The sequence below is a fragment of the Morus notabilis genome, unplaced genomic scaffold (genome assembly GCF_000414095.1).
Source record: "Morus notabilis unplaced genomic scaffold, ASM41409v2 Scaffold337, whole genome shotgun sequence".
In the NCBI taxonomy this organism is placed as follows: domain Eukaryota; kingdom Viridiplantae; phylum Streptophyta; class Magnoliopsida; order Rosales; family Moraceae; genus Morus; species Morus notabilis.
In genome coordinates this window covers 298,885-326,091 of record NW_010359286.1, presented here as the reverse complement: position 1 = coordinate 326,091, position 27,207 = coordinate 298,885, and the positions used below count along the sequence as shown (strand labels likewise).

The 27,207-nt window shown below is 35.6% G+C and overlaps 2 protein-coding genes across 2 annotated transcripts in view; both read right to left on the bottom strand.

Annotated features, from left to right (window-relative positions):
- Positions 1-409: 409 nt before the first annotated feature.
- On the bottom strand, positions 410-8,827 carry LOC21406482 (cellulose synthase-like protein E6). The gene is made up of 8 exons (XM_010094047.2): positions 8,408-8,827; positions 4,208-4,532; positions 3,487-3,627; positions 3,259-3,390; positions 2,744-2,956; positions 2,319-2,543; positions 1,719-2,066; positions 410-1,152 (listed from the first exon to the last, which is right to left on the bottom strand). The coding sequence occupies exons 1-8, from the start codon at positions 8,782-8,784 to the stop codon at positions 607-609; spliced, it is 2,307 nt and encodes a 768-aa protein (XP_010092349.2). The 5' UTR covers positions 8,785-8,827; the 3' UTR covers positions 410-606.
- Positions 8,828-16,098: 7,271 nt separating this feature from the next.
- Positions 16,099-27,207, bottom strand: part of LOC21406480 (cellulose synthase-like protein E1) — a 16,588-nt gene continuing 5,479 nt past the window's right edge. Inside the window, exons 5-8 of the mRNA XM_024162990.1 lie at positions 26,921-27,133; positions 26,513-26,737; positions 26,088-26,435; positions 16,099-16,737 (exon numbers count right to left, since the gene is read on the bottom strand). Coding sequence (XP_024018758.1) covers positions 16,192-16,737; positions 26,088-26,435; positions 26,513-26,737; positions 26,921-27,133 — 1,332 coding nt within the window. The 3' untranslated portion in view covers positions 16,099-16,191. The remainder of the gene's footprint in view (positions 16,738-26,087; positions 26,436-26,512; positions 26,738-26,920; positions 27,134-27,207) is intronic.

Sequence of the window (27,207 nt, the reverse complement as noted above, 5' to 3'; positions counted from 1 at the left end):
GTGGAGACAAACTGGCATGCTTTGTGGGAATGTTCTCATGCTTTTGCAAAAGTTTCACTAAAATTAAGGCAGCGTGTTTCGAGTCTCTTGGGCGTCGCGATCGGACTTGGAAATTTTCGGCATTATTGCTTGGGCGCTTTGGTCAAATGGTTCCTTTATTTGTAGCTCCTTATGTCTTGGCTGATTTGGCCTAATCTATAATATGCAGCTTTCTTTCGAAAAACAAAAAAACAAAAAAAAAAGAACCACAAAAAGAGAAGATGTGATGACTCTGTTATAGTACTTATTGAACATCCATTTGAACAAGTTAAGCATAAAGTAGACTGGAACTCTACTTGGATGTGTTGTAACTAAATGTATGTATATATATTGTTGATATATATATATATATTGAGAGCTTGTATCAAGATTATAGGTAAAAGTAAAATTATAACGAGGACCTTAACACAGTGTTTCTCTTGCTCTGTGCGCATAAGCAGGGAAGCTTATGTCACATTTTATGCAGCAATAAAGTATGTTTGGAAAGTACAATCCCTGTATTCTATTAAATATGTTATAATGCTAACACATATCACTTACACACTGTTTAAGTTACAATGAGATATTCTAATAGAGAGGCACAAGGCATAAAAGGGAAGCCAAAACAACGGACTTTAACATAAGAGAAGATGGTATGCAGCCCTTGTCGCGGCGGATGAAGAGCGCTTGGTAAACCGGAAAATTGACTACAACTATTATCCCACACAGAACAATCTGCAAAATCAATTGTTCTAGAGCCTTGGAATCGAAATCCATGAGAATCTTCATGATTCCACCAACCAAAGTGAACAAGTTAAGCAGTGCCAATGTTGCCAATATGGTGAACATCAAACTCGAGCTTCCAAATTCCATGATCTCTTGCTCATACCTCTTTGAGACATCTTCTGTGACAACTTTGTCAGTGAGGGCAAATGTTGTTTCGGATAAGCCTAATTTCCTCTTGATGATGTCCAGGAAAGCGATGAAGTATGAACTAGTCCTTCGAATCAACCACATTCGCTGCAAGTTCCACCAACCTTTCAGCGTACTACCACAATTCATGGCTTCCAATGCGCTGAAAACGTTCTTTGCTACGAAAACATAAGCGAAGGGCAGGAACCATGGACTTGACACCTGAAATGTCCAATGATAAAATTGTCAAACTGACCAGACTACATTTCTCTCATCTAAAAATATCTAAATATTATTTGAAGGTTAATATTCTAGAAGTACCTTCTAGAATTTCGGCATATTGTAGTCTAAATTAGATAATTAGATCAAAGCCCAATAACTAAAATTTCAAACTCAATTAACATTAAGGCCCAAAATAAGTTTAACTTCCAAGATAGTATTTAGTTAGTGATTTAGAATTACTAAGTCTAGTCGGGTTTATTGTTTCCTATTATAGTTAGAACTATCTATCTTTCAGTATTCTATTGTTAATAAATCTTCTATCTTTCAGGCTTCAAAGTGGGTGAATGGCCATTCTTTTTGAATAATCATTCATTTCTTATAAATCCAACCAAACATTAAACTAAAATTCCATTTCATTCTATTTCATTCCTTTCCACCCAAGCAAACACACCCTTAATGTAAAGCGTTTTGCCTCTCCTTCAGATATTCTTTTGTTTTCTCCTACATTCCATCCATAATGTGACAAATATGCAGTGAGAAATAAAGTCGGATTTGGATCGACATACCTCCGGGAATAAAGAAATTCCTTTGAGCAGGCAAAGAGAAGGAACAATCACATAAAACAAAACTGGCAAGGAAATTGGAGCCCACAGCAAATATATGGAGTACCCCATCTGAGCACCTAATTTGATCCTTCCATGCCCATATATGAAGGGACAATACTTGGACAAAAATATCTGAGACATGCCTTCCGACCACCTTTTGTGCTGCACAAGACTGACTTCTAGGGTTGTCGGCGCGACGCCCAAAAAGGCTTTCCTCTCTGCATTGTAGTGAACTGATTTCCATCCCCTGCATTGGATTGCCAATCCAGTAACAATATCTTCAACAGGACAACCATACATCAATCCCATCTGCACATATTTAAGAAAATGCATGTCACCACTTGAACTAAGATTTCAAAAAAGGCGGTGAGGGATGGGAAAGGAAAGGGAAAAAAAATGAATTAGAAAATGAATGTCACCACAATTCAAACATTTAGTTTCAGCATTAAACTCAAAAATATTTGATTTTTCTGTTGAAACTTTAAAAAAAAACAAAAAAACAAAAAAAAAAAAAACAAAACAAAACTATGAACTGAACGGCCTAAGGCATAGAGAATTTACCTCTTTCCCCCATTGTGTACCCTTCTCATAGCAACAACTAGCAAGTACTTTTGATGATTTTTCCAAATCATTAACACTTTTTCCCTCGTTCCTTTTGGCCTCTGTGTTCCATTGGAATCTATTACCCTTGGAATACTTCTCTCCACTAAGACTTTCTCTCCGATGGAAGCATCCGGTGCCGCAGTACAAAGCTGCACCATATCCACCCACTCCAGCAAGCTCAACCTTTAAAGGAAGAATGAAAAATCAAAACTTATTTTCAGTACCCCGTGATAAAAGGATCCACCACTTCTAGTTAGGAAAACAAAGGCCAATATATTTTCAGCCGTTGTATTTTTTTTTTTATATATATATACATGTAAACAATGAGAGAAGACAACTGACGTCAAAAGTATGTAATAGTATATTTTCTGTTACTGAACCACCTCATTAGCTGCAGCACAAACATTAGCATAAACATCATTCTTGGTCGTGTTGTTATAGTACTGCGGAAATTGAACGAAGGCGAACTCATCGCCTTTCTTCTCGTCCATAAAAAAGCATAATATCTCTTGGATTGTGTCAGCATTGTTCGAGTACATGTCGCAGTCCAAGTTGAGAATGAAGGGTGCATTGGTTATCTCTGATGATACCCTTATCTGTACATGATATGCAAATATATTTTCAAAGTTAATACCAATTTTTCCACTAAAACTTCTCATCTTTTCATTATTTTTCATGGGAGATTTTCTGGTACGCTTGGTGTACCCGTGGGTTATATTTTTTCAACCGTTAGATCTGCTTACTTTTTGACTTTTACGTGATTTTATATATATCCGATGGATAAAAAACCTGACATACCGATATGTTGGCATACCAGAAAAGGTCTCATTTTTCATATGCAACTAAAAGAATTTTTCTAATTATGCTAAAATGAGTCATTTTAGCTGAATGTGTGTACCAGGGCATTCATAGCTCCAGCTTTGAAGTTGTGAGGCCAATTTGGTCTTTTTTCTCGTGCCATGTACACCAATGTTGGCAAGCGGCTTCCTTCATTGTTCACTTCACTTGTGTCCCTTCCATCGATTAAAATCTGTTAAACAACAAATGAGAAAAGTGTCAAGAATCTAATAATGAAAAGTGTCAAACAGAGGGAGACAAAAAAAAACAAAAATTAATCAAACAATACCTGCACAATTGGTTGATGATCATTCTTTTTTATGTTGAGGTTCCATTCTGAGAATCCTTTGTGTTGCTTCCTTGCTTCTTCCGGAACTTTCCCAGCTTCAACCGCTAACTCAATCCGGTTTTTCATATCTTCATACAATTTCTTTTCAGAACATACAAAAACAATCCATTAATTGGTTTTTGTCATGGTCACTATTCCAGCTTAAGAATATATAATGCACAAATTGCATATTAATTGCTTCATAAAAAAATGAAAAAAAAAATCTCCATTTCATCCACTTAATTGATAATTCCAATAAAAGCTCAACCCAAATTAAATCAATGTGTCAAAAACTAATTGGATGGTAAAGAGTAAGGTATACAAATAAATTAGATACATGAAAAGAAGATTTGAATGCTCTCTTCAAATTTTTGTTTCCCAAATGATACCTGACTAACTAAATTATACTATGCCGTTTGGTAGACTGAAAAACACAGAAGTTTTTTTTTTTTTAAAAAAAAGATTTCTAAATTTTTTAATTATTATGGCAAAATAATTTGGTTGGTTAAATGCCATTCTGGGACCAAAATTAGCAAGTGAATTTGAATCCATATGAAAGAATAATCGAGGCTCTTTAGACCACAATTACTCTATATATATTAAATTTATCTAATAATTATACCTTGACATATCCTCTTAAAACACAAACCTTGGCTCAAAAGTCCTGTATGTATGTCCTTACCTTAATAACCAACCATTCCTGAGCAAATTTGTTATCTTGGAGTGAAGAAGAATAATGTTGGGAAAAGTAGGCCTCTGGTGCTCTTGGTTCAATATTAAACCTTTTGCAAAAAGGTATCCAACGCTTAGAGAAATGAGAAGCCTCTAAAAGAGAATAGAAAGTGAATTCAGAACCACCATCATCAGATACGTAAACACTCAACTTCTCAGGTGGATAATTGTAGGACATTGCTGATAAAACTGTGTTGATCACCAATGTTGGCGGCTCCATTATCGGGTCCGCGGTGCAAACAAATATGTCCATACCCGGTAACATGTTCTCATATCTGTTTCCATGCAATGAAAACATTGAAATATGGTACAACATCTATGACCTTAGGTCATGCATATGAACAATTTCTTTTAACTTTCATATCAAAAAAATAAAAAAAAAAACAGAAACAAAAAACAAAAGTAAACAAACAAGAACATAAAAATAAAACAAAACAAAACAAAAAGATTTGGGATTCTTTTTAATATTTGGGTAAAAGAAAAGAGAGTACCAACTTTTTGATAACTGATACGTTCTGATCGATATGATTATAATGAAATCTAACGATTACAAATATATAACACTAACATAGTACTATAGAAATATCCTAAAAAGATGTATACTTAAATAAATGCCTTTTCTAATCATTAAAAATTACAAATAATGTTTATAGCATGAATTTTTTAGGCTCTATGAAGTATGAACTGAGGACTCCAATACAAGGATGGGGTGAGTTATAGAGAAACACCGTTTCAGAAAGTTGAATTTTTAAACATACCACTTTTATAGAAAATTAAGTCATTGTATTCTTTTTTGCATGAAAATATATAATAGATGAATGACTATAATTGAAAAGTGATATACAATCTAATTAACACGCCTTATATGTGTTTCCTGTCGTTTATGTGATGAGCTCCTCGGAGCTCAATATTGCTGTTAGCTCATTCTGAAACTCAATTAGAAAAGGGCCATTTATAAGGAGCCTTAATAGGTCATATTTGTTTAATTCTTTTTCCTTTTTAAAAGCAATTGTTTCAAAATTAAAGTACCTAAATTACCCCAAACCTAAATATAAAACAAACCTTTCTTCATTTCTCATTCTTTTGTCTTATCTCCCGTCTCTTCACCGATTCAAATTTAGAATTGAAGTTTTGTTACAGTAAAAAGTTCTCAAAAACAGTCATATTAAATTTTTTTGTTACAGTAAAAAGCTCTCACATAAAATCACATCTCAACTCGAAATACAAACTCGAATCAGCGAAATGAACAGTTAAAGAAGAGTAATGTGAAATTTCATATAGAAGACCTTATATATATTTTTATATAGAGCTGATCAATTTCTGGCCACTTGAACATTAACAACCATGAATACTTTTATAAAGATATTTAATACGTGCATAGATATTGTGGGCCCACAAATAGAGATATTCTTTTTCTAAGCGAAAATGACTTGATTTATTAATCTAATAAATCTAAAGCTATATTTCAGCCAAAACATCAGAAAAACTAGAAACAGAGTACCTTAGACAGGAAATGTAACTAACAGAACCACAAGAAACTTGAGAAATGCTAAAGTAAATATCACCAACTATATTAGATTCCCACAAATAACTTATGTTTTTGAGATTGATTGATAGTTAACAAAAACAACTAGTTAGAGTCATTTCTCCGAGTGTATTTTCTTTTTTTATTTAAAAGAAATACGTGTTAAAGATATCAATTTTTATTGAGAAACGAAGTTACGTCTATGAAAAATATTAGACTTATCCTTTAAAAAAAATATTACACTACTTTTATCAATATCGAAAGATTACAAAACTAAAACATAATGGGAACGTAATAAGACGAACTTTTTTTTTTTTGTTTTTGGTGAAAGTGAATAAGACAACTCGAGTTACAACTTTATTTAAGTTCATGTTCTTTTAAGTTTTAACTTTATTCAACTGTATTTAACTTTATTCAATTTACAACTTTATTCAAAAAAATATTACACTACTTTTAGCAACAACCAAAAAAAAAAAATGGAACTGTCATCAATATCAAAAGACAACTTGAGTTTCAACTTTATTTAAATTCATATTTTTTTAAGTTTCAATTTTATTCAACTGTATTTAACTTTATTTAATTTACAACTTTATTCAAAAAAAAAATATTACACTACTTTTAGCAACAACCAAAAAAAAAAAAATGGAACTGTCATCAATATCGAAAGATTACAAAACTAAAACATTATAGGAACGAATACGACAAACTTTTTTTTCATTTTTTGTGAAAGTGAATAAGACAAACTTTGAGTAACGAGATTCATGACTTAATAGGGGTGGCTCAAGTCTCAACCAATAGGAATGACTGTACCAGAGTAAACGATTGGGGACTTGGGGTCATTTATCAAAGGGAAAATGAACAAATAAAAACAGGTGGGCGTGTAATTATCTGCTTTTGGCCAAGTCATTTGTGGATTGTGGTCGGTGAGATTTTTCTTTTTTTTTTTTTTTATAATTTGTTCGTTGAGATTTGCTTTTAAACATAATATATTCATATAATCACAAAATCTGCATTATGTTTCCTAATCAGAAAATTACATTTAATAATTAAAATCAAATCACAAAATCCACATTATTTCTTTAATCGGAAAACTATATTTAATAATTAATCTATAGACTCTAATATATTCACAAATGAATATTGGACTACAGATAAAAACTGAATCCGACGGTGAAAATGAATGCACAAAAACAAACACAAAAAACGAAAAGACTTAAAATTAATCAATTGAGACCAAAAGACTTAAAACACTAGGATTATGCAATGTTTTGAGCGGAAATTCATTGAATAAGAAGATGAAATTAAAGTTTTGAGCGCAAAATAATAATAATAACAATAATAATTTATTTAACGACATGATTGCATAAGGGTTAAGGCATTGTGCCAAGTATTCAGGTCAATCTACGAAAATCCTTCAAAAAATAATGAGGAAGAAAATCCTTCGTTTATTTATTTTATTACTTTTTTAAGAAGAGAAAATCTTTATATATGATTCATTGCATAAAAATACGTATGGAGGCGATAAGGACACGGCGACTTTGGGAAGTTCCTTAAAAAAATGGTTATATATATATATATATTATCTGTGTGGACCGAAGACCGAAAAGATAAATTAAACTAATATTTTATAGGAATGAAATAATTAATTACCCTTTTAAAAAGTTTCCTATCTCATATGCGTTGGACGAATAATATAAAACTATTTTAAAGCTAATATTATCATGTCAGATATACATGATAAACAAACGATTTCCATTATAAATCAAGGTATTCAAAACATATTTTTGTTCCATATACATACTCCACCTAATGTGCAATGAAGATTATAATAACTCATTGTTTATAACTAGTGATGCATCACCACATGAAACACCATAAAATGGTCACATATAATGGATCTCACACTAATATGAGATCAGATTAATTACTAACCATACGTGATTATAATTAAATCATTTTTCTAATTACAAGTGTAAAATTATCACAAAAGTATTGTTAAATTTTAGTGGATTTTAACGCCTCCCCTACCATATGTATGTTTCTTCTAATTTGAGTACTGTAACGAGCTAATAATTATTTTGCCTCCTTTTTCAATAAGATGCTTCTCAAAAACTGACTCAAACGCACTACACACACTCGCGCATATGTAAAAAGGTATTTCCTTTTTCCCAAAAAAAAAACAAAAAACAAAAAAAACAAAAAGAAGAAGGAGGAGTAGCATTTTTTTTTTTTTTTTTGGAGGAAAAAGGTTCAAAGTTATCATTGTATCTTTTCAGATATTTTCTAACCCAATAATTACTAAGTGAAACGACATAAGCTGGGGTGAATTGAGGTTTTCAGAACAATCGACTTTCTCAATGAGTTCCTTGTTTTATTATAAAAAAAAAAAATTCCTTGTTCACACTCTCTAGCTCCTCTTTCCTTTTGTTTTCAATACATAATTTTTGTCTTTTTTTTTTCCTTTTTTTTCTTTTTTAATACATAAAATATCATAATAATTAATAAGTAACCATTAAAAACCCGTTTCTTAATTTCATTATATTTATGGAACGACCTGAATTCTTACAATACACAGGTGTGTGAATAACCGGCGTGAGAGAAAGAATCATAATTAAGTTTTTTTACCTGTTTGAAAGCCTTTCTTTGAAAGGATAAAAGTGAATGAGACTCCATCGAACAGATTGAGTAATGATCCAGTACAATCCGAAACCTACTTCCGCCATGAACATTCCAATCCAAGCCCATCTTCTCCCTTCTGCAGGCTGATGATCATCATGATATCCAGTAGTTCTTGGAATAATGTTCTTCAATCTGTAAAACCATATCAAGCATATCCCCACCATTATTGTGCTCGCAAACACCCTATAAATGCCTCTGAACCTCGCTTCTCTCGTCTCAAACAATCTTACGGCCTCACCATTATTCTGCTCCTGCTTTCCCATCTCTCTCTCTCTCTCTCTCTCCTCGTGTTTATGCCACAAAATGACTAGTGCATAGGACATGTATATATAAGTGATTAGGAGTGTGGTGATCTAACTTTACACCTCAACTCGCTATATTATATGATAAAAGATTTAAAAAATTGATTTTTTTTATCGTAATATATAATAAAATAATTAGTCCCCCTATGATCATTATATTCCATGTACAGTACATGAGAACAAAAAAACATATCTATATAGTGATACCTTTTCAATATTAATTTTACGTTACATTTTTAACTTGTACATATTATGTTGGATAAATCGTCCATCCAAATGTACCCTATTAAAAGCTTATATATATGCATAAACGAGTCAGTTAATCTCAGATTTGGACTTAATTTTATTTTTTAAAATCTAATGTTTTTTGTAATATTCATATACACATATCCTTCAAAAGTTCATCTTATAGTTCCTTTAAATTTTGTTTTAATTATTAGCTCCTAGTACATTACATGAATTTCTAGCTTCATCATTATATTTACGTATAAATTTTTACTATAGTTCATCTGAATGGATGGTTTATGCAACGTAACATTTATAAGTGAAAAATATAACCTTACAGTTAGTAAACACATAAAAAAAAACAAAAAAACAAAAAAAAAACTGACGTTAAAGAGACTATAAAGGCTCTCTCGAGTTTATGTTACCAGCAACTAGCGCATATATATATATATATATATATAGAAGAACTCTTTTACTAAATAACACGAACAAAGACATTAAATAACACAAACAATAATAGGGTGGACCACAAATCCCGCTATGGTAATTATTTTCCATGTACAGTACATGAGAACAAAAAACCATATCTATAGGTTTCGCCGCCACTAGTAGTACTCGTCCATTCATTCAATTGTGGAGGCGAGATATTAATAGACCTTTTTTTTTTTTGTTAATTAATATACAATTGTAGGACACTGTGACTGTAAATGGAGTTTTGTTCGTATGGTCAACGTAATAATCATGTGGATCAAAAAATTCGTAGAATATAGTATATAAATATATAGCACTAAATATGATGGGAACCGTTTCTATCATACGTGATAGATTGAAAGTTGGCCTTTTGTGGCATGGATTTCGCAAAGCAAGATCGTCACGTTTCTTGACTTTTGTTATATTCAAAATTATAATTAATACCGGCCGGGGTGGTAAATTTAAATCACATTTGTGTCGACTCAAATTTTAGTGTCCGTCGAATTATTATTTAGTGACAGCGTCATTTACATCTCTATTGTCATAAAAAGTGACATGATTGTTGAACTCTATTAGAGTCAACTGCATCTAAAGAGTTTATGAATGGTTCTATCGCTTGACTTTTGACACACTTATTAGATGTTATTATGACTTGTTACGTCCCTAAACTTTGGTGTTAAATTAAATGGCTTCATCTAGTATGTATCGTTGTAATCAAGGGTAAAAAGATGGTTTAGAATTTTGTTATTTTTCTTAGAATGATTAAATAACAAGTGGCAAAAGGAGAAGTTAGAGTGAAAAAAGAAGGCAATATTTAGAGTGATCTTAGCATTTCTTCAGCTCTCTATAATTATAGCTGAGTTTAGTTATAAGGAATTGCGAATTTTAGCAGCAAGCTCTGTGAATTACAATCATATTTGTGGAAGTTTAAAAAAAATTAGGGTTAATATGATTCTTGAGTAGTTCTTGAGGTTTACTTTCAATCTCACTTTAGTTCCTGACCTTTTAAATGTCACACAGTTAGAACCTGAGGTTTTATTATGTTCTAGTTTCAGTCCTTTCATTAACTAGGTGTTAAAATTTGATAAAATATTCGTAAATTAAGAGCTAAAATTAGAAACAGTTAAAATTTTGAGACTATTTGTGGAAATTAATTTTTATTTTTTTGAATTATTTTTGTCCTTAAATTTTATATATTTCTAATTTTATTCCTTAATTTTATAAATTCGTCAAATATTTAACACTAAGATAACAAAAGGATTAAACCAAAATAAAATAAAATCTGATAGACTAATATGAGATGTTTTAAAAATCAAGAATTAAAATAATATGAGGGATAAAGTTAAAGACCATTTCTTAGATAAATTCAAATAATTATTACAGTAACAACTAATACGTCAAAAGATACAGTAGCCTGTTATAGGATGAGGGTCCCATACACGTTTTCTCTAATAATAGCGTGTATATCGAAATTATGGCCGAAGCAGTTTGGCTTTTCTGTAGCAAATGAGGAACAACTATAGCAATAATAGCAGTCATTTTTTAATGAAACTGATGGATAGACTAGAGACAATGCGTAGAGGTTTCACCCCACATTTCGGGGCACAACATTCTTGTTGGTCCTACTGGCTAGTGGATCATAACTTTGATATCATCTAAATATATAGTACATAAATATATAGCACTAAATATGATGGGAACCGTTTCTATCATGTAAGCGTACTTATAATTAGATGTTATTATGGCTTGTTACATACCTAAACTTGGAAGTATATGATCGTTTGATCTCCAATTTAATTTCGTGAACAAAAATTATTTGGATTTAAATTCTAGTGGCAATGGTGGGACCACATGAATTTTTGTCGAACTCCGAATATATAAAAATCTGATGTGCACAATGCACATGAATATTAATTTAAGGACAATTAGAAAAATTGTCTTGTAAAAGTTAGAAACATTGATTTTGGACTATTTAGGCAACCATTTGTTGATGAAGTCCCCCATTGGTTGAATTGACCAGATTCTTACAAGTAGCTAGCGATTAGTGATAACGATTATGGGGCAACTTGCTTAGCCTTACCCAATAGCAGTTCGATTGAAAAGAGTTGAAATATGTTTTCCAACAAAAATAAAATAAGATAGGATTATTATCACTAGTGCCTCATAAATTTTAGAGTCATTATTAGTTTGCTCCTTAAATTTTAAAAATTCTCACTTTGCTCCTTAAATTTTGAGTTGTTCTCACTTAATTCCTTATGTTTCAAACTCTATTAAATTCAGATGAAAAAAGGGTTAAGCGTTGTCGTGTGGTACTTATATGTTTGTTTCTAACAGAAATACTATGCAATTACATTACGTTCTTTTTTTAATCATTTTTTTTTTAACAAAAATTACAACAAAAAGCTATTACATCAGATCACCTTTGAAGCCCTTCAAACATGTACTAGGCACAAATCCTTTTTTTATTTTATATTTTACTAAATTTAAAAAAGGTTAAATTTATATTTTCCAATATTTGTTATTAATCACGAAAATTTCTCTATTTACCAATCAAGAACAAAGTGAATTACATAACAAAACTTTTAACTTAACTAATTTATTTTGTTGATTAAACCTTTCTTTTGTCGTTTTTGGTCAAAGATAATCAATATATTACACGATATTATTACAAGACATAATTTAGTAAAGTTGTTTGACGTTTGGAGATCGAAAAGATTAAGATGTACATGCACAACTTAACAAAAGCAGACAATATTTATTCATCAAGGAATCAGACAATATTTGTTTGATTTGTTAAGCAATAAAGAAAATACAAAAATGGGATGGCCGGCAAATATTCAAACCTAGTCCCACTAATCTCAAGAAGGTGATCATCAAACTTCAAAGCCATGTGGTTTGGCATTCTGTTTTTCAAAATCTTATTATATTTAGGCAATTTTTTTTTTTTTTTCTTTTTTTTTGTAATGGGCTCTAAAAAAAACTATAAAAAAGCTTTGTTTTTAATTGTTAGATTTATTCTGAAAATTGTCTGTCGATCAGATTTAATAGTTAGAAATTCATCGTACCTATACGGCCTCTGTACCGGAGAAAGTCCCTTGTATTTATTTGTTTCGATATAAACTTTGTTTGCTCCATTTCCATATTAACTCATCGTGCTCATCAATTTGCTGTAAGTTCCACAGACCTTTTAGCGTACTCCCGCAATTCATGGTTTCCATTGCACTGAAAACGTTCTTGGCTACGAAAACATAAGCAAAAGGCAGAAACCATGGAGTTGACACCTGAAGTGTACAATGATAAAATTGTGAAACCTAATTAAAAGCACAAAGGAAAAAAAAAAAAGAACTTTTAAGCGCAATATTTTTGTGTTTAAATGCAACTTTAATCACAACCTTGTAACTGAAATGTATTCAGTCGCAAATTTGCACTGTGACTAAAACTTTTTGCCCAAAGCTTTTTAGTCACGAAAACTTTTTGGTGTATTTCCATAAAAAATAATATGAATGCTACTTTATTTTCTTATTCTATTTATAATATATTTAAGTATTTTGCTTTGCCCTTTGCCTTAGAAAAACTTATAAATTTTAAAGTGTTATTATGGCTTCGTACGTTCCTAAACTTGTTTATTAGTGATGACTGTGTTTGATCTCCGATTTAATTTCGTGTACAAAAATTATTTGGATTTAAATTCTACTTGCCATGGTGGTACAAACATGAAATTTTAACAGTTTTCCAAAAATTATTGACCATATTATAACAACTAGTGATAAGTGACGACGATTATGGTGGAACTTGCTTGGCCTTTGCTCAATAGCAGTTTGAACTGAAAAGACTTGAAATATCATGTTTTCCTATAAAATAAAACAAAATAAGAAAAGAGTATAAAGACTTGAAATATCATGTTTTCTGTAAAAGAAAACAAAATAACAAAAGAGTTTAAATATTTGATATTGTTCTTATTATATCATATCATCTTTGGAGTACTCCAAGCAGCGTATTAAGAACAAATCCCTTTTTTATTTTTAATAGAGAAGGGTTAAGTTTCCAATATCTTTTAGGCATGGAATTTTCTTTAATTAGCAATCAAGAACAAAGTGAATTAGATAACAAAACTTTTTGACTTAATTAATTCAAATTGTTTATTAAGTCTTTCTTTTATTCTTTTTGGTTAGACGTGATCAATTACAAGACATTAGAATAAGACATAATTTATTGAAGTTGTTTTGACGTTTGGGGATCGAAAAGATTAAGATGTACAAGCACAATATAACAAAAGCAGACAATATAATTTATTCATTAAGGAATCAGACAATATTTGTTTTTTTTTTTTTTTGGAAAAATTATAGAGAAATAGAAAAGTAAGACGACCGGAGCATATTCAAACCTAGTCGTATTCAACAAGGTGGTCAAGCGTCTCCAAAGCCATGTGACTAGCTTTTTCTTTCTTTTTTTTTTTTCTCATAATCTGAAATTGCCTTATAATTCATTTGTTTTCTAATCTTCATTTCCTCCATTTCCATATTAAATATTTTGAGACATGCCCTGTAAATCCCATGTGAGATCCGAACTTATCATATCCAAAGAAGAGACAAAATTTTGATTATTATACATTTGTATATAATATACATATATATACATAAAATATATATACGTGTATGTTTGAATATATATATGTATATATGTATGCTTGTCAATAGAGAAGCGACATATGAAATGGGATCGTTGGCCTAAACTAATCACTTAGCTTTAATATCCACAGTTAATGTTTTATAAACGCCAATACTTGGCATAATATTTCAACAATTTGAATTAATTAAGTCAACCAAAAATTAAAAAAATAAAAAAATAATAAGCAAAAAGGAGAAAAAGAACCTAAGCATTGATCAATTCTTTTAGAGATGCAAGAACGGTCGGCCCGGCCTGGCCCGTTCTCCTTAGACCTATGCGGGCTACAGGCCGAACTAGCCCGTATAAGAATGACCTTAGCCCAGCCCACACCACGGGCAAATTTTACGTAGACTAGACTGGGCCGTACCGCGGGTCAACATTGATCAATTCTTTTAGAGATGCAAGAACAGTCGGCCCGGCCTGGCCCGTTCTCCTTAGACCTATGCGGGCTGCAGGCCAGACTAGCCCGTATAAGAATGGCCTTAGCCCAGCCCACACCACGGGCCAATTTTACGTAGGCTAGACTAGGCCGTACCACCGGTCAGCATGGGCTGTGCCAGCCCACTCAAAACACATCTTGACCCATCATGGGTTTAGATGGGCCAGCCCATCTAAGCATGTAATTTTCAATTTTTTATTTTTGAATTTTTAAACAAGTTAACAAATATATAAGTATGAATAGTCAATGGAAATATGAAAAGGGATATTTTATTTACGATTACCTCATCAAATAAAAATTTTTTTAAGAAAAACCGAGTGGGACAAAACTTTGGTAAGAAAAAAATAGTACAAGCAGGATAATTATACATAAGATGTATACAAAAGTACTAAAAAAAATGAAGATATTATGGGCCTAGATAGGCTGGGCTGGGCCGGCCCATTATGGGCCTAGACGGGCCGGGTTGTGCCGGCCCATCATGGCCTAGACGGGCCAGCCTAGCCCGGCCCAAGCTCGCCCTGGCCCATGATTTTCATGGGTCGTGTCAGGCCGGCTCATGGGCCCATATATGTTGGCTCAGCCCAGCCCACCAATATTTATGGGCTGGGACGTGCCTTAAACAATGACGGGCTGTACCAGCCCGGCCCGTCACTGTGTTAAGATGGACCTGGGCCGGCCCATTGTTGCATCTCTAAATTCTTGGCTACGAAAACATGGCTTCCAAAATGAAAAAAAAAAAGGTAAAAAGGACCGCAATCAAAAAATAAAAAATTTTTATGGTAAAATTAAAAAAAAAAAAAAAAAAAAAAGAAAGCTCAACCAAATTGACGTAGTTTTAGTTGAAAATGAATTGTACACTTTCAACCAAAACTACATCGTTTTGATTAAAAAGTGAACACTTCTTAGATATATATATATATATATATATATGTGTGTGTATGTATGTATGTGTATATTGCGTGTGTATATATATAAATATATATATTGCCCTTGTAATACGAGAGCAAACTCTATATTACTTCTCCATTGTTTTAATAGTTATAAGTCAATAACCTATGTGTAGATCCAAAAATGTAATGAAAAATGTTACACTACGCCAAAAGTCTAAGACGAAGTGTCCCAATACTCATAGTACATGAATTAACAGTGTTAAGAACACAAAACAAAAACATGAGATTATACACATCAATAAGTTTAATTTGTAATCTATTAGTTGAATACTACGCAACTGTTAAATTAATATTATTCCCTTAATTAGTTCGAATAATCCTTTTAAGAGAAAAGGTTATCAGAACGATTGTTGTAATCTCTGTACGCCTCAATTAGGGGAAGCTAGCTCTATGGGAAACAAACAATTTTGAAAGCAAAATACGTTGAAATGCTAGCACATACATCACTATTGTACATTGTATATGTTTCATTGAAATATTCTAATATGAATAATGTTAGAAATACCAATTTTAATCCTGACTTTTATACCAATTGATCATGAGTTGTCATTTCTCTACTTGTAGATAATTAAAAGACTGTCACAACAATAGATTACACTTACGAGTAAAATAATGATAACTAATGAATTAGTACAAATGTTGGGATGAAAATTGGTGTCTATCACATTATCCAATCTAATATATAGGCATAAGAAATAAGAGAGAAGCCAAAACAACAGACTTTAACATAACAGAAGATGGTATGCAACCCTTGTCGCGGCGAACGAAGAGCGCTTGGTAAACCGGCAAATTGAGCAAAACTATTATCCCGCAAAGAACAATCTGCAAAATTAGCTGTTCTAGAGCCTTGAAATCAAAATCCATGAGAATCTTTATGATTCCACCAACTAATGCGAACAAGTTGAGCAGTGCTAATGTTGCTATCATGGTGAACATTATACTAGAGCTTCCGAATTCGATGATCTCCTGCTCAAACCTCTTTGAGACATCTTCTGTGAAAGCTTTGTTAGTGAGAGCAAATGTTGTTTCAGATAAGCCTAATTTCCCCTTGATAACGTCTAGAAGGGATATAAAATATGAAGTGGTCCTTTGAATCAACCACATTCGCTGTAAGTTCCACCAACCTTTTAGCGTACTCCCACAATTCATGGCTTCGAATGCACTGATCACATTTTTGGCTACGAAAACATAAGCAAAAGGCAGAAACCATGGACTTGACACCTGAAACATACAATGATAAAATTGTGAATCTCACTTAACTAAAAGCAGAAAGAAAAAAAAAAAGAACTTTTATGCGCAATATTTTTGTGTGACTAAATGCACTTTTAGTCACAACCTTGTGACTAAAACGTACTTAGTTGCAAATTTGCACTGTGACCAGAACTTTTTGCCATAAGCGTTTTAGTCACGAAAACCTTTTCGTGTGACTAAAACTTTTTCCCGCGACTGAAAGCTCATGCTAAAACTTTGTCATAGGAGGGCGCCTAAATTTGCATCTAGCTCGGCACTAGGTTGAAGCTATTTTCAAATCTTTTAGTTCTTGATCATGGAATTGGTTCCCTATGTTCATGCCAATATAGGTAACATGATAGTGCAAATACATGTGTGTGTATATATTATTTATGTTTACACATGTATGTATGTGTTTATATTGAGGAATGCTATCTGCAGTCCAGAGTAGTACTGGTGCAGGATCTAGGCTGCTCATTGTAGTGCATCCCATCGCGGGGTCCACAAGAATCTGATAAGGATAATAAGCCGTTATTAAAGCAGGTGTATGTGACGAGAGGTAATAAAGTGTGACGTGGACTTATTAGTATTGTTAGTGTTAGTATTGTGGTTTGTGTACAGTGCGGGGGGGGGGGGACTTACCGTGTGTATTGTAGAGAGGTATAAATAAGCCATAGTTGGATTAATGAGGCAGGAAATAACTGGAGTTGTAAAAGGAAGACTTGGCTAAGGCTGAGTAGGGAAAAGGGAGACCTTCGGTAGTCTATAATTCTCTCTGTGATCAATAAAGATTTCTTCTTTCATTCTTTTGATCATTTCAGGCATAAGAATTGCATTGTTCTTATCATTTTGGTATCAGAGCGTTGATTCTGGCAGAAAATGGCGGCTAGGAAAATAGATGAGAGGTTCGAGTTAGTGGAGAAAGAGATCAAGGAAGTTAGGGTTTCCATGGAGAAGGGAATGGGCGACATGGAGAAAGGTCTCAGAGAAGTTAGGGCGGAATTGTCTCAGAATAGGACAGATATGTCCGAGATTCGCCAGTTAATGGAGGAACAGATGAAACTCCTTTCATCGGCCACGTCGGTGCCGGAGAAGACGGTTGCGACTACCGCCGGAATGGATCACGGACTAAATCGTGCCGGAGAAGGTCGCGAGTTGAATCGCGTAGGCGATCGCGGACTTGATCGCGCTGCCGAGGATCGTGATGCGAACCGCGATGGAGATCGCGCGGGTATTCGTGCCGGAGAGGCTCGGGAGGCAAATCATGCCGGCGAGCGAGTGGAAATGCGTTTGGGTGAGGAAAAATCGATTAACCCTAGGGTGACGCAACAGGTTATGTGTCCGACGGGGGATTTGGGTTGGCAAGAACGAGGCATCGATCGCGCGATTGAGGGGAGGAATCTTTGAAATCCAGGTCGCGAAGGAAGAGAGGATGGGCGAGGGTTTACGAGGGGAGCTCCCTGGGGCGCTCAAGGGAGAAATTGGAATGGGCTTCGAGGTGAGGGGCGAGGTTTGTTTGTGAATGGTGAGTCTTTGGAGTTTGATGACCGGCGGATTGGGACCGGGTTCCCTGTTCATCGAGGGGGAGAAAGGGGACAGAACAGTAACGTGATAGATAAGGGCAGGGAAAACTGGGAGGGCAGAGGGGTGTTAGAAGAGTTGTTGATTAATGAAGACTGGGTAGGTCTTCGTAAGAGACAGGTAGAGTGTCCTATATTTGGGGGAGAGGATCCAGATGGTTGGTTGTTCCGTATGGAACAATTTTTTTCCATAAATCGGTGTTCGGATAGGGAGAAGCTCATCACAGCGGGAATTTCTTTGGAGGGGGATGCTCTGTCGTGGTTCCAATGGCAGAATGGCCGTAGGCCTTTCCATAATTGGTCGGCGTTTAGGGTCGCTTTGTTGCAAAGATTTCGCTCCTCGCAAGAGGGCAATCTTTGCGAGAGGTTTTTGGCAATAAGGCAGGGGGGAACGGTAGCCGATTACCGTAGACAATTTGAGGTTTCCGCAGCCCCATCAAGGGATGTTCCGGAGGAGGTATTGGAGGGAATTTTTGTTAATGGACTCAAGGCACCGATTCGGGATGAGGTGAGGCTCCTGAAACCGGTGGGGCTAGGGGAAATCATGGAGATTGCCTAGAGAATTGAGGAAAGGAATGATTTGCTGCGTGAAAGAGTTGAAGCCAGTTTTTCCCGACCATAATTTCATAGTACTCCGAGGGCTGAGGCTTCTCAAACTTTGGTTAGGTCGGTGCCGGTAGTGGAGCGGCCACAGCGAAATCCTGCATTGCTAGAGAAAACGGCAACACAAAGAAGGGATTTTCCATTCTGTAAGCTTTCTGATTCTGAGTTGCAGGAAAAGAGGGATAAAGGACTTTGCTTTAGGTGCGATGAGAAGTTCACCTTTGGCCATCGTTGTAAGAAGAAGGAGCTGCGGATAATGTTGATTAGCGATGAGGATGCAACCGACTATGAAGAGGATGATCCAAATTTGCCATGCTCAGATTGGGAGGAGGGGCAGCCGAACTTATTGAGTTGTCTTTGAACTCCGTGGTAGGGCTTTCCACGCCAAAGACAATAAAGCTCAGGGGCACAATTGCTAAACAAGAGGTAATAGTATTAATTGATTCCGGCGCAACTCATAATTTCATTTCATTAAGTTTTGTGGAGAGAGTTATGATTCCTATTGCACCTACTGCTGGGTTTGGGGTACAATTGGGGACGGGAGAGTCAGTAAAAGGGAAAGGAATATGCAAGGAGGTAGCATTGACATTAGCACACTTGACCGTAGTGGAAAATTTCTTACCGCTTGAATTGGGGGGGGTGGATGTTATATTGGGCATGCAATGGTTGGAAACGTTAGGTGGTGTGCATGTCAATTTGAAATCGCAGATTATGAAATTCAGGGTAAGAGGAGAGACGGTTACATTGAGGGGTGATTTGAGTCTCTCCACCGCAATGATCTCTCTTAAGGCCATGTATAGGACCACCAAACATGAGGGCCATGGCATCTACTTAGAACTAAGTGCCCTGGATGCTAACAGTGGACCATATTTGGGGACATTGGGAGAGTTGGATCAGAAATTCCAGGGGGCTGTGAGTGCGATCTTGCAGCGACATTCGAAGGTTTTACACATGCCGGAAGGGCTTCCTCCCCAACGAATGCGGGATCATCGCATTATTCTTCAGGAGGGGACCGCCCCTATTAGTGTTCAGCCTTATAAGTACCCTCATTTTCAGAAGAATGAGATTGAGAAATTGGTGAGGGAGATGCTTTCGGCGGGGATTATACAGCTAAGTAGCAGCCCATTTTCCAGCCCAGTTCTTTTAGTAAAGAAAAAAGATGGGAGTTGGAGATTTTGTGTGCATTATTGGGCACCTAACAAGGCTACGGTTCCCGATAAGTTTCCCATTCCGGTTATTGAAGAGTTATTGGATGAATTGAGTAGGGCCACCATCTATACCAAATTGGATTTAAAATCCGGTTATCACCAAATTCGGATGTGCAAAGAAGATATTCCGAAAACAGCCTTTCGGACGCATGAAGGACATTACGAGTTTTTGGTTATGTCCTTTGGGTTAACCAACGCTCCAACCACTTTTCAATCCCTTATGAATGAGGTATTGAAACCTTTTTTGCGAAAATTCATTTTGGTATTCTTTGATGACATTTTGTTTATAGTAGAACTCTTGAAGACCACATCAACCATTTGGATGTCGTTTTGTCTGCCTTGGAGGACAACCACTTATATGTGAACCAAAAAAAATGTATTTTTGCTAGTGGCAAGTTGGAGTATTTGGGCCACATTGTCTCAAGAAATGGGGTGGCAGCGGATGTGAGCAAGATTCAAGAAATGGTAGATTGGCCTACACCTTGTTCTATCAAGGAGTTGCGGGAGTTTTTGGGGTTAACGGGCTATTATCGGCGGTTTGTTTCGGGCTATGGGCACCTTGCTTGGCCACTTACGCAACAGCTAAAGAAAGACAACTTTCATTGGACTAGCGAGGCGGAGGATGCTTTTCAGAAATTGAAGCGGGCCATGACCACAGTCCCGGTTTTGGCACTGCCTGATTTTGGCTAGCCATTTGTAGTAGAATCGGATGCGTCCGGATTTGGGATTGGCGCAGTCCTTATGCAACATCAGCGGCCCATTGCTTACTTCAGTCAAGTTTTGTCATCACATACTCGAACGAAATCACTTTATGAGCGCGAGCTCATGGCTGTGGTCCTCGCCATTCAGAAATGGTGTCATTACTTATTGGGGCATCATTTCATTGTTCGAACGGATCAAAGGAGTCTAAAGTTTTTGTTGGAGCAGAGATTAATCAGTGAGGACCACCAAAAGTGGTTGTGTAAGTTGTTGGGATACGATTTTGAGATCCAATACAAGCTGGGATCTGAAAATCGGGTGGCTGATGCACTATCTAGGCCGCCGTCGGGGTTGGAATTGGCCCATCTTACCACTTCGGCCGTATATGATGGGGCTGAAATTTGTCACCAAATCCAGAAGGATCCTCGGTTGGCCGCTATTCGAGCTGCTCTTGTGGCTAATTCCGCAACGGTGAAAGGATTTTCATTGTGTAACGGCATGTTGTTGTATAAGGGGCGGGTGGTCATACCCAGGCATTCTTCTTTCATACCGACCCTATTGGCTGAGTTTCAAGGTAGTAAGATTGGGGGCCACTCGGGGGTATTAAAGACCTTTAAGAGGTTGTCTTCTGAATTTTTCTGGTATGGCATGAAGCGGGATGTGTTGTCCTTGGTGGCTGCTTGTTCGGTGTGCCAGCAGAATAAGACCTCTACTTTGTCTCCCGGAGGGTTGCTGCAGCCGTTACCTCTTCCGAGCTTAATATGGGATGATATCTCCATGGATTTTGTGGAGGGTCTTCCGAAGTCAGCCGGTCATGATTCTATTTTGGTGGTGGTGGACCGGCTTAGTAAGTATGCCCATTTTTTGGCCCTATGTCATCCGTTTTCGGCAAAATTGGTGGCTGCACTGTTTGTTCGGGAGGTGGTCCGGCTCCATGGGTTTCCTCAAACCATTGTGTTCGATCGCGATAAGGTTTTTCTCAGTCATTTTTGGAAGGAGCTTTTTCGTTTGTAGGGGACCTCATTGCATCACAGTACGGCTTACCATCCTTAATCGGATGGTTAAACAGAGGTGGTTAACAGGTGTTTGGAAGCTTATTTACGTTGCTTTGTTTCCGAAAACCGAATCACTGGTTTTCGCACCTTGCTTGGGCTGAATATTGGTATAATACGAGCTTTCACGTCTCCGCGGGGATAACTCCTTTCCGTGCGTTGTATGGCTGTGATCCGCCCAAGTTAGTTCATTTTGAGTTAGGCTCTACAGCTAACTCCTTATTGGAACAACAAATGCAGTCCCGGGATGACATTTTGGACGAGCTTCACGCGCATTTGTTCCAGGCCCAACAGGCAATGAAGGCGCAGGCGGATCTTAAAAGAAGGGACGTGTCTTTTGAGGTAGGGGATTTGGTATTTTTGAAACTTAGGCCATATCGCCATCGTTCCTTAGCCAAGTTCTCCAATGAGAAACTCTCCCTTAGGTTTTATAGGCCCTACAAGATTCTCATGCGTGTCGGATCCGTGGCGTATCGGTTGCAACTACCCGCGGTTGCGAAAATCCACCCGGTTTTCCATGTGTCGCAGCTTAAGAAGGCCATCGGCCTGTCTTTACCGGCTCAAGAGGTTCCGCGGATCTTAACGACTGACATGGAGTTGCACGTCGAGCCGGAGAAGCTGTTGACCACTCGATTTTCCCCGGTCTCGGGGCTGTTTGAAGTGTTGCTACAGTGGCGTCATTTGCCTGACTTTGAGGCTTCGTGGGAACTTTTTGATGTTATTCAACAACAGTTTCTAGAATTTCACCTTGAGGACAAGGTGACTTTTTTGGGGGGGCGGAGTAGTTGATAAGGGCAATAAGCCGTTATTAAAGCAAGTGTATGTGAGGAGAGGTAATAAAGTGTGACGTGGACTTATTAGTATTGTTAGTGTTAGTATTGTGGTTTGTGTACAGTGCGGGGGGGGGGGGGGGGGTGTTCTGGGCTTACTGTGTGTATGTAGAGAGGTATAAATAGGCCAGAGTTGGATTAATGAGGCAGGAAATAACTGGAGTTGTAAAAGGAAAACTTGGCTAAGGCTGAGCAGGGAAAAGGGAGTCCTTCGGTAGTATGTAATTCTCTCTGTGATCAATAAAGATTTCTTCTTTCATTCTTTTGATCATTTCAGGCGTAAGAATTGCATTGTTCTTATCAGAATCAAATGACTCAAATCTTGCACTCACAAGTGCATTTAGCAGTTTTCTAATTATCTCTTAATATTGTTTTATGTAAAGTGTACTTGTTATGACCGAAAAATTTATCATAATTATTGTATGAGATAAAATTTTTTGAAATCCTTTATATTATCAATATGAATATTTTTATGATAAGTAATTGTTGATATAAATATGGAATAGCAAGTTATAAGCTAAAGTTCAGAAATTTCTAAGGCATGATGCAGTTACTGATTTTCAGACTGTATTTAAGAATGAGGTACGGAACACTGTGTTAAACCCACAAGTGGGTAGACACATGAATATTAAGGTTAAGAAATGGAAAAGAATGGAAAAACATCAATTCTAGTGTTTTAGAAACAAACGGAACGAAAAACATATGAAAAAGAGGTTCGGAGAGCCTAACCGAGAAAATTGAGGTTTTCGACTGAATAGGGTTGACCAAGTCAAAATTTATTGACCAATAGTTGATTAATAAGTGACCCTTGAAAGGATAGTCAAGGTTGAACAAAGTTGACTTTGTTGACTAATTGTCCAAAAACGCAAGTAAAACGCGTACCCGATAGGAATTAAACTGAACCAAAATAAAATAGTTATTAGAAATGGACAGTTGAGATTTAAGATGAAAAATTAGATTAAGAGCTGAGATTGAGGCATGTGGAACGCATGGTGGCCGGCCAAGCTTAGTGAAGAAGGAAAGAAAAGATATTTTTGGTGAAATTTAGTGAAATTTTGCAAAAGGGTCCCTCAAAAGTGTCAAAATTACATTTTAGTTCTCCCACTTTATTTAGTCTAATTTTTAAGAGATAAAAATACCACCAAATGTTCATTTTTTATGCTAAGAACAGAGAGAACTTAGCCAAAGAGAAAGGAAGAAAAAAAATTCACCCAAGTGAGAAAAACGAGTTTTCATCAAAATTGACGGAACGACACCGCTAGTTCGCATCACTAAGGATTTCTCTTCATTCTCTAAGGTAAATTTTGGTTTTCTTTTCACTTTTTTCTACCTTGGCTGCACGTTTTAGTATGGGGAAAAGCGTGAAAAAATTTTGCTTAAGATGATGATTAAGCTTTGTGGTTATTAAGAACTTGAAAATCTAGTGATTAAGGAGGAATTTTAGGTTAATTGACTTTTGTTTCTAGAAATTCTTGGTAAGGTGAATTTTTGTGAAAATATGGAGAAACCCTATAATTGTGATGTTATTGAAGATTAAATGGAATGAGAATGAATGTGGTTGCTGTTTAAAGGTGGAAAGGTGGAAACAACGAATAAAACGGGCTAAGGTTAGCTCGGGAAACCTAAAAAAAAATAGGCAGAACTCTGTCGAAATTTAGTTTGAGTATTTTGAACTAAAACCGGTTTTTATGGGGAATAAGGAATTAAGATGTGAAAAGCAAGTCGATTCGATAATCGGCGATGTATAGAAACCGAACACAATTAGAAATCACAGTTTTAGACCAAAACTGAAAACTAGGCCCATGACTGAGGAAGGTGCACGGTTTTTGTGCATATTCTTGAGATAGGAAATATTTCGGGATTGAATACCAAACATAGGGATTGTAGACCTTTCCGAATTAAATTTTAATGCAATTATTGATCATAGATTTTGAATCTAACAATTGGAAATTTATGCAATAGGATCGATTAATGATCGAAGTCGGAAAGCATCAAGTGAGACAAATGACGTAACATTAGCAAAACTTCTGTAAGTATCAGTAGTTTTTTTTGTCTACAACGCGAATAAATTTATTTCTCTATGTTGCTCAATCTGAGCATATTGTAGACTAAATGTATGCTAGAATGTGAAAGATGACTCCTGAATGTTAGATACAATATTATGCATGTATCTACAAGACTTAAGTAGCAGTAGACTTTTATTCTACGAAAAACATGTATCGACGTCAAGTCGAGGTAAAGTTAAGAGAAAAAGTTAAACTTTAACGAAAAGTCAATCTCATGATAAATTGCTCAAAGATGCATAAAGTCATAAGATTTAACTAAAGTTGTCGTTTTAATGAGAAAAATTGATAATGGTAAGAGATCAAACATCATGTTTGTACTGGCCTTTGAAAGAAAGGTTATCATGAGACTATGAAAGAAATGAAACTATAACTAAGCTGGATTAGTTAGCTACCGTACTCCTCATTGGTTATGCGCGCTATGGTACAACAGGACAAGGCCCATAAGAAGTAAAAGACAAGAAAATGAAAAACAGAAACCGGTCCATATATATAAGGGTACGGTATCTATAAAGAAGAATGAAAAGAATAAAAAATACAATATGGAAGTCGTTCAGAATGTGAAAATTCAATGTGAACAATTAAAGAGAGACGAAAACTGAACAAAGTGTATAATGAAAGAAGAAGAATATAAGCCATACATGTCCTAGTACTACAGAGTGTCTTAAGATATATGACATGAATGCATATATGGGTATGCATAACTACTACATCTATTATGACCTATTGTTACTTGTTGAGCGAAAGCTCATTAAGTTTGTTCGTGTTATAGGAAGCTCGGGTAAGGCACCGGCTCCCTGAAACTTGTTGTTGGGCATGCAGAGAGGATGTAGCAGTGGAGTATGGGCAAGTGGGTAGTAGACGTATCACGTGTTTTGAAAACGCTGCTGAGCTTTATGTGTATAAAGTGAATAATGTTTTATGAATATAGATGAGTTATGTAACAAAAGTTGAGTTTACGAGACAGTGAGGCTATACATAGCAATCTCAAGTCATAAGGTACGATTAATGTATCTAAATGCTATAGCATTAATGGAATGCATAGCAAAATGCTACGGCATTAAGACGTATGAATGGAAAAAAAAAAATTTGTCTGAATTTTTAAGAGGTTATAATTAGAAAGTAGTAGAGGATGAGTAATGCTAAGTATGAACGTAGGTGATCAAAAGTTAGGGTCATCACAGTATTGCTTCCTTCTAAAGATTCTTCTCTGATCTTATCCTATATTCTTTCATCTCTCTAACTTCGTGGTATTAGTATTGTAACACTTAAAAAGTAAGAAAGAAAATTATGTGGATAGAAATACCTGCGGGAACAAAGCAACACCTTTGAGCAAGCAAAGAGATGGAACAATCACATAAAACAAAACTGGCAAGGAAATTGGAGCCCACAGCAAATATATGGAGTACCCCATCTGAGCACCTAATTTGATCCTTCCATGCCCATATATGAAGGGACAATACTTGGATAAAAATATCTGGTACAAGCCTTCAGACCACCTCTTGTTCTGGACAAGGCAGACTTCTAAGGTTGTCGGAGCAACGCCCACGAAAGCTTTTCTTTCTGGATTGTAGTAAACTGATTTCCAACCCCTACATTGGATTACCAAACCAGTAACAGCATCTTCAACTGAAAAACCATACACCAACCCCATCTGTACATATTCAAGAAATAGAATGTCACCACTAGAACTAAGATTTCGAAAAAGCGACGAGACTTAAAAGAATTTACCTCTTTTCCCCATTGTGTATCCTTCTCATAGCTACAACTAGTAAGCACTTTTAACGATTCTTCCAAATCATTAACACTTTTGCCCTCGTTCTTTTTGGCCTCTATGTTCCATTGAACTCTATGACCCTTCGAATACTTCTTTCCACTAAGACTTTCTCTCCGATGGAAGCATCCGGTGCCGCAGTACGGAGTTGCACCATATCCACCCATTCCAGCAAACTCAAGCTTTGAAGTAAGAGTGAAAAATAAAAATAAAAATAATAACATTCAGCTCCATGATCAAATGTCTACTTTTAGTAATTGAAACAAAGGCCAGCCTAGTTCCAGTTATTTTATCATCTTTTTAAGTAAACAATGAGAGAAGACAAACTTACATCAAAAGTCAATAATATTATATTTTTTTGTTACCTCTTGAGTTACATAGAAAGCACTCCCATAAATATCATTCTTGGTCACATTCTTAAAGCTCTGTGGAGATTGCACGAACGCAACCTCGTCGCCTTTCTTTTCATCCATGAAGAAGCACAAGATCTCTCGGATCGTGTCTGCGTTGTTCGAGTGCATATCGCAGTCCAAGTTGAGAATGAAGGGCGCATTGGTTATCTCTGATGATACCCTTATCTGCACATATACAAATATGTGTTCCAAAATTAATGCATTTTTTTTTCATACGTAGTTTTCATATATATATATAT

Excerpts from the sequence above, each read along its gene's own strand:
- LOC21406482 (XM_010094047.2), bottom strand. The coding sequence starts at position 8,784 with ATGTCCTATGCACTAGTCATTTTGTGGCATAAACACGAGGAGAGAGAG. Across the intron at positions 4,533-8,407 it reads AAAGAAAGGCTTTCAAACAG|ATATGAGAACATGTTACCGG; the intron begins GTAAAAAAACTT and ends GCATGGAAACAG. Across the intron at positions 1,153-1,718 it reads GAATTTCTTTATTCCCGGAG|GTGTCAAGTCCATGGTTCCT; the intron begins GTATGTCGATCC and ends TGGACATTTCAG.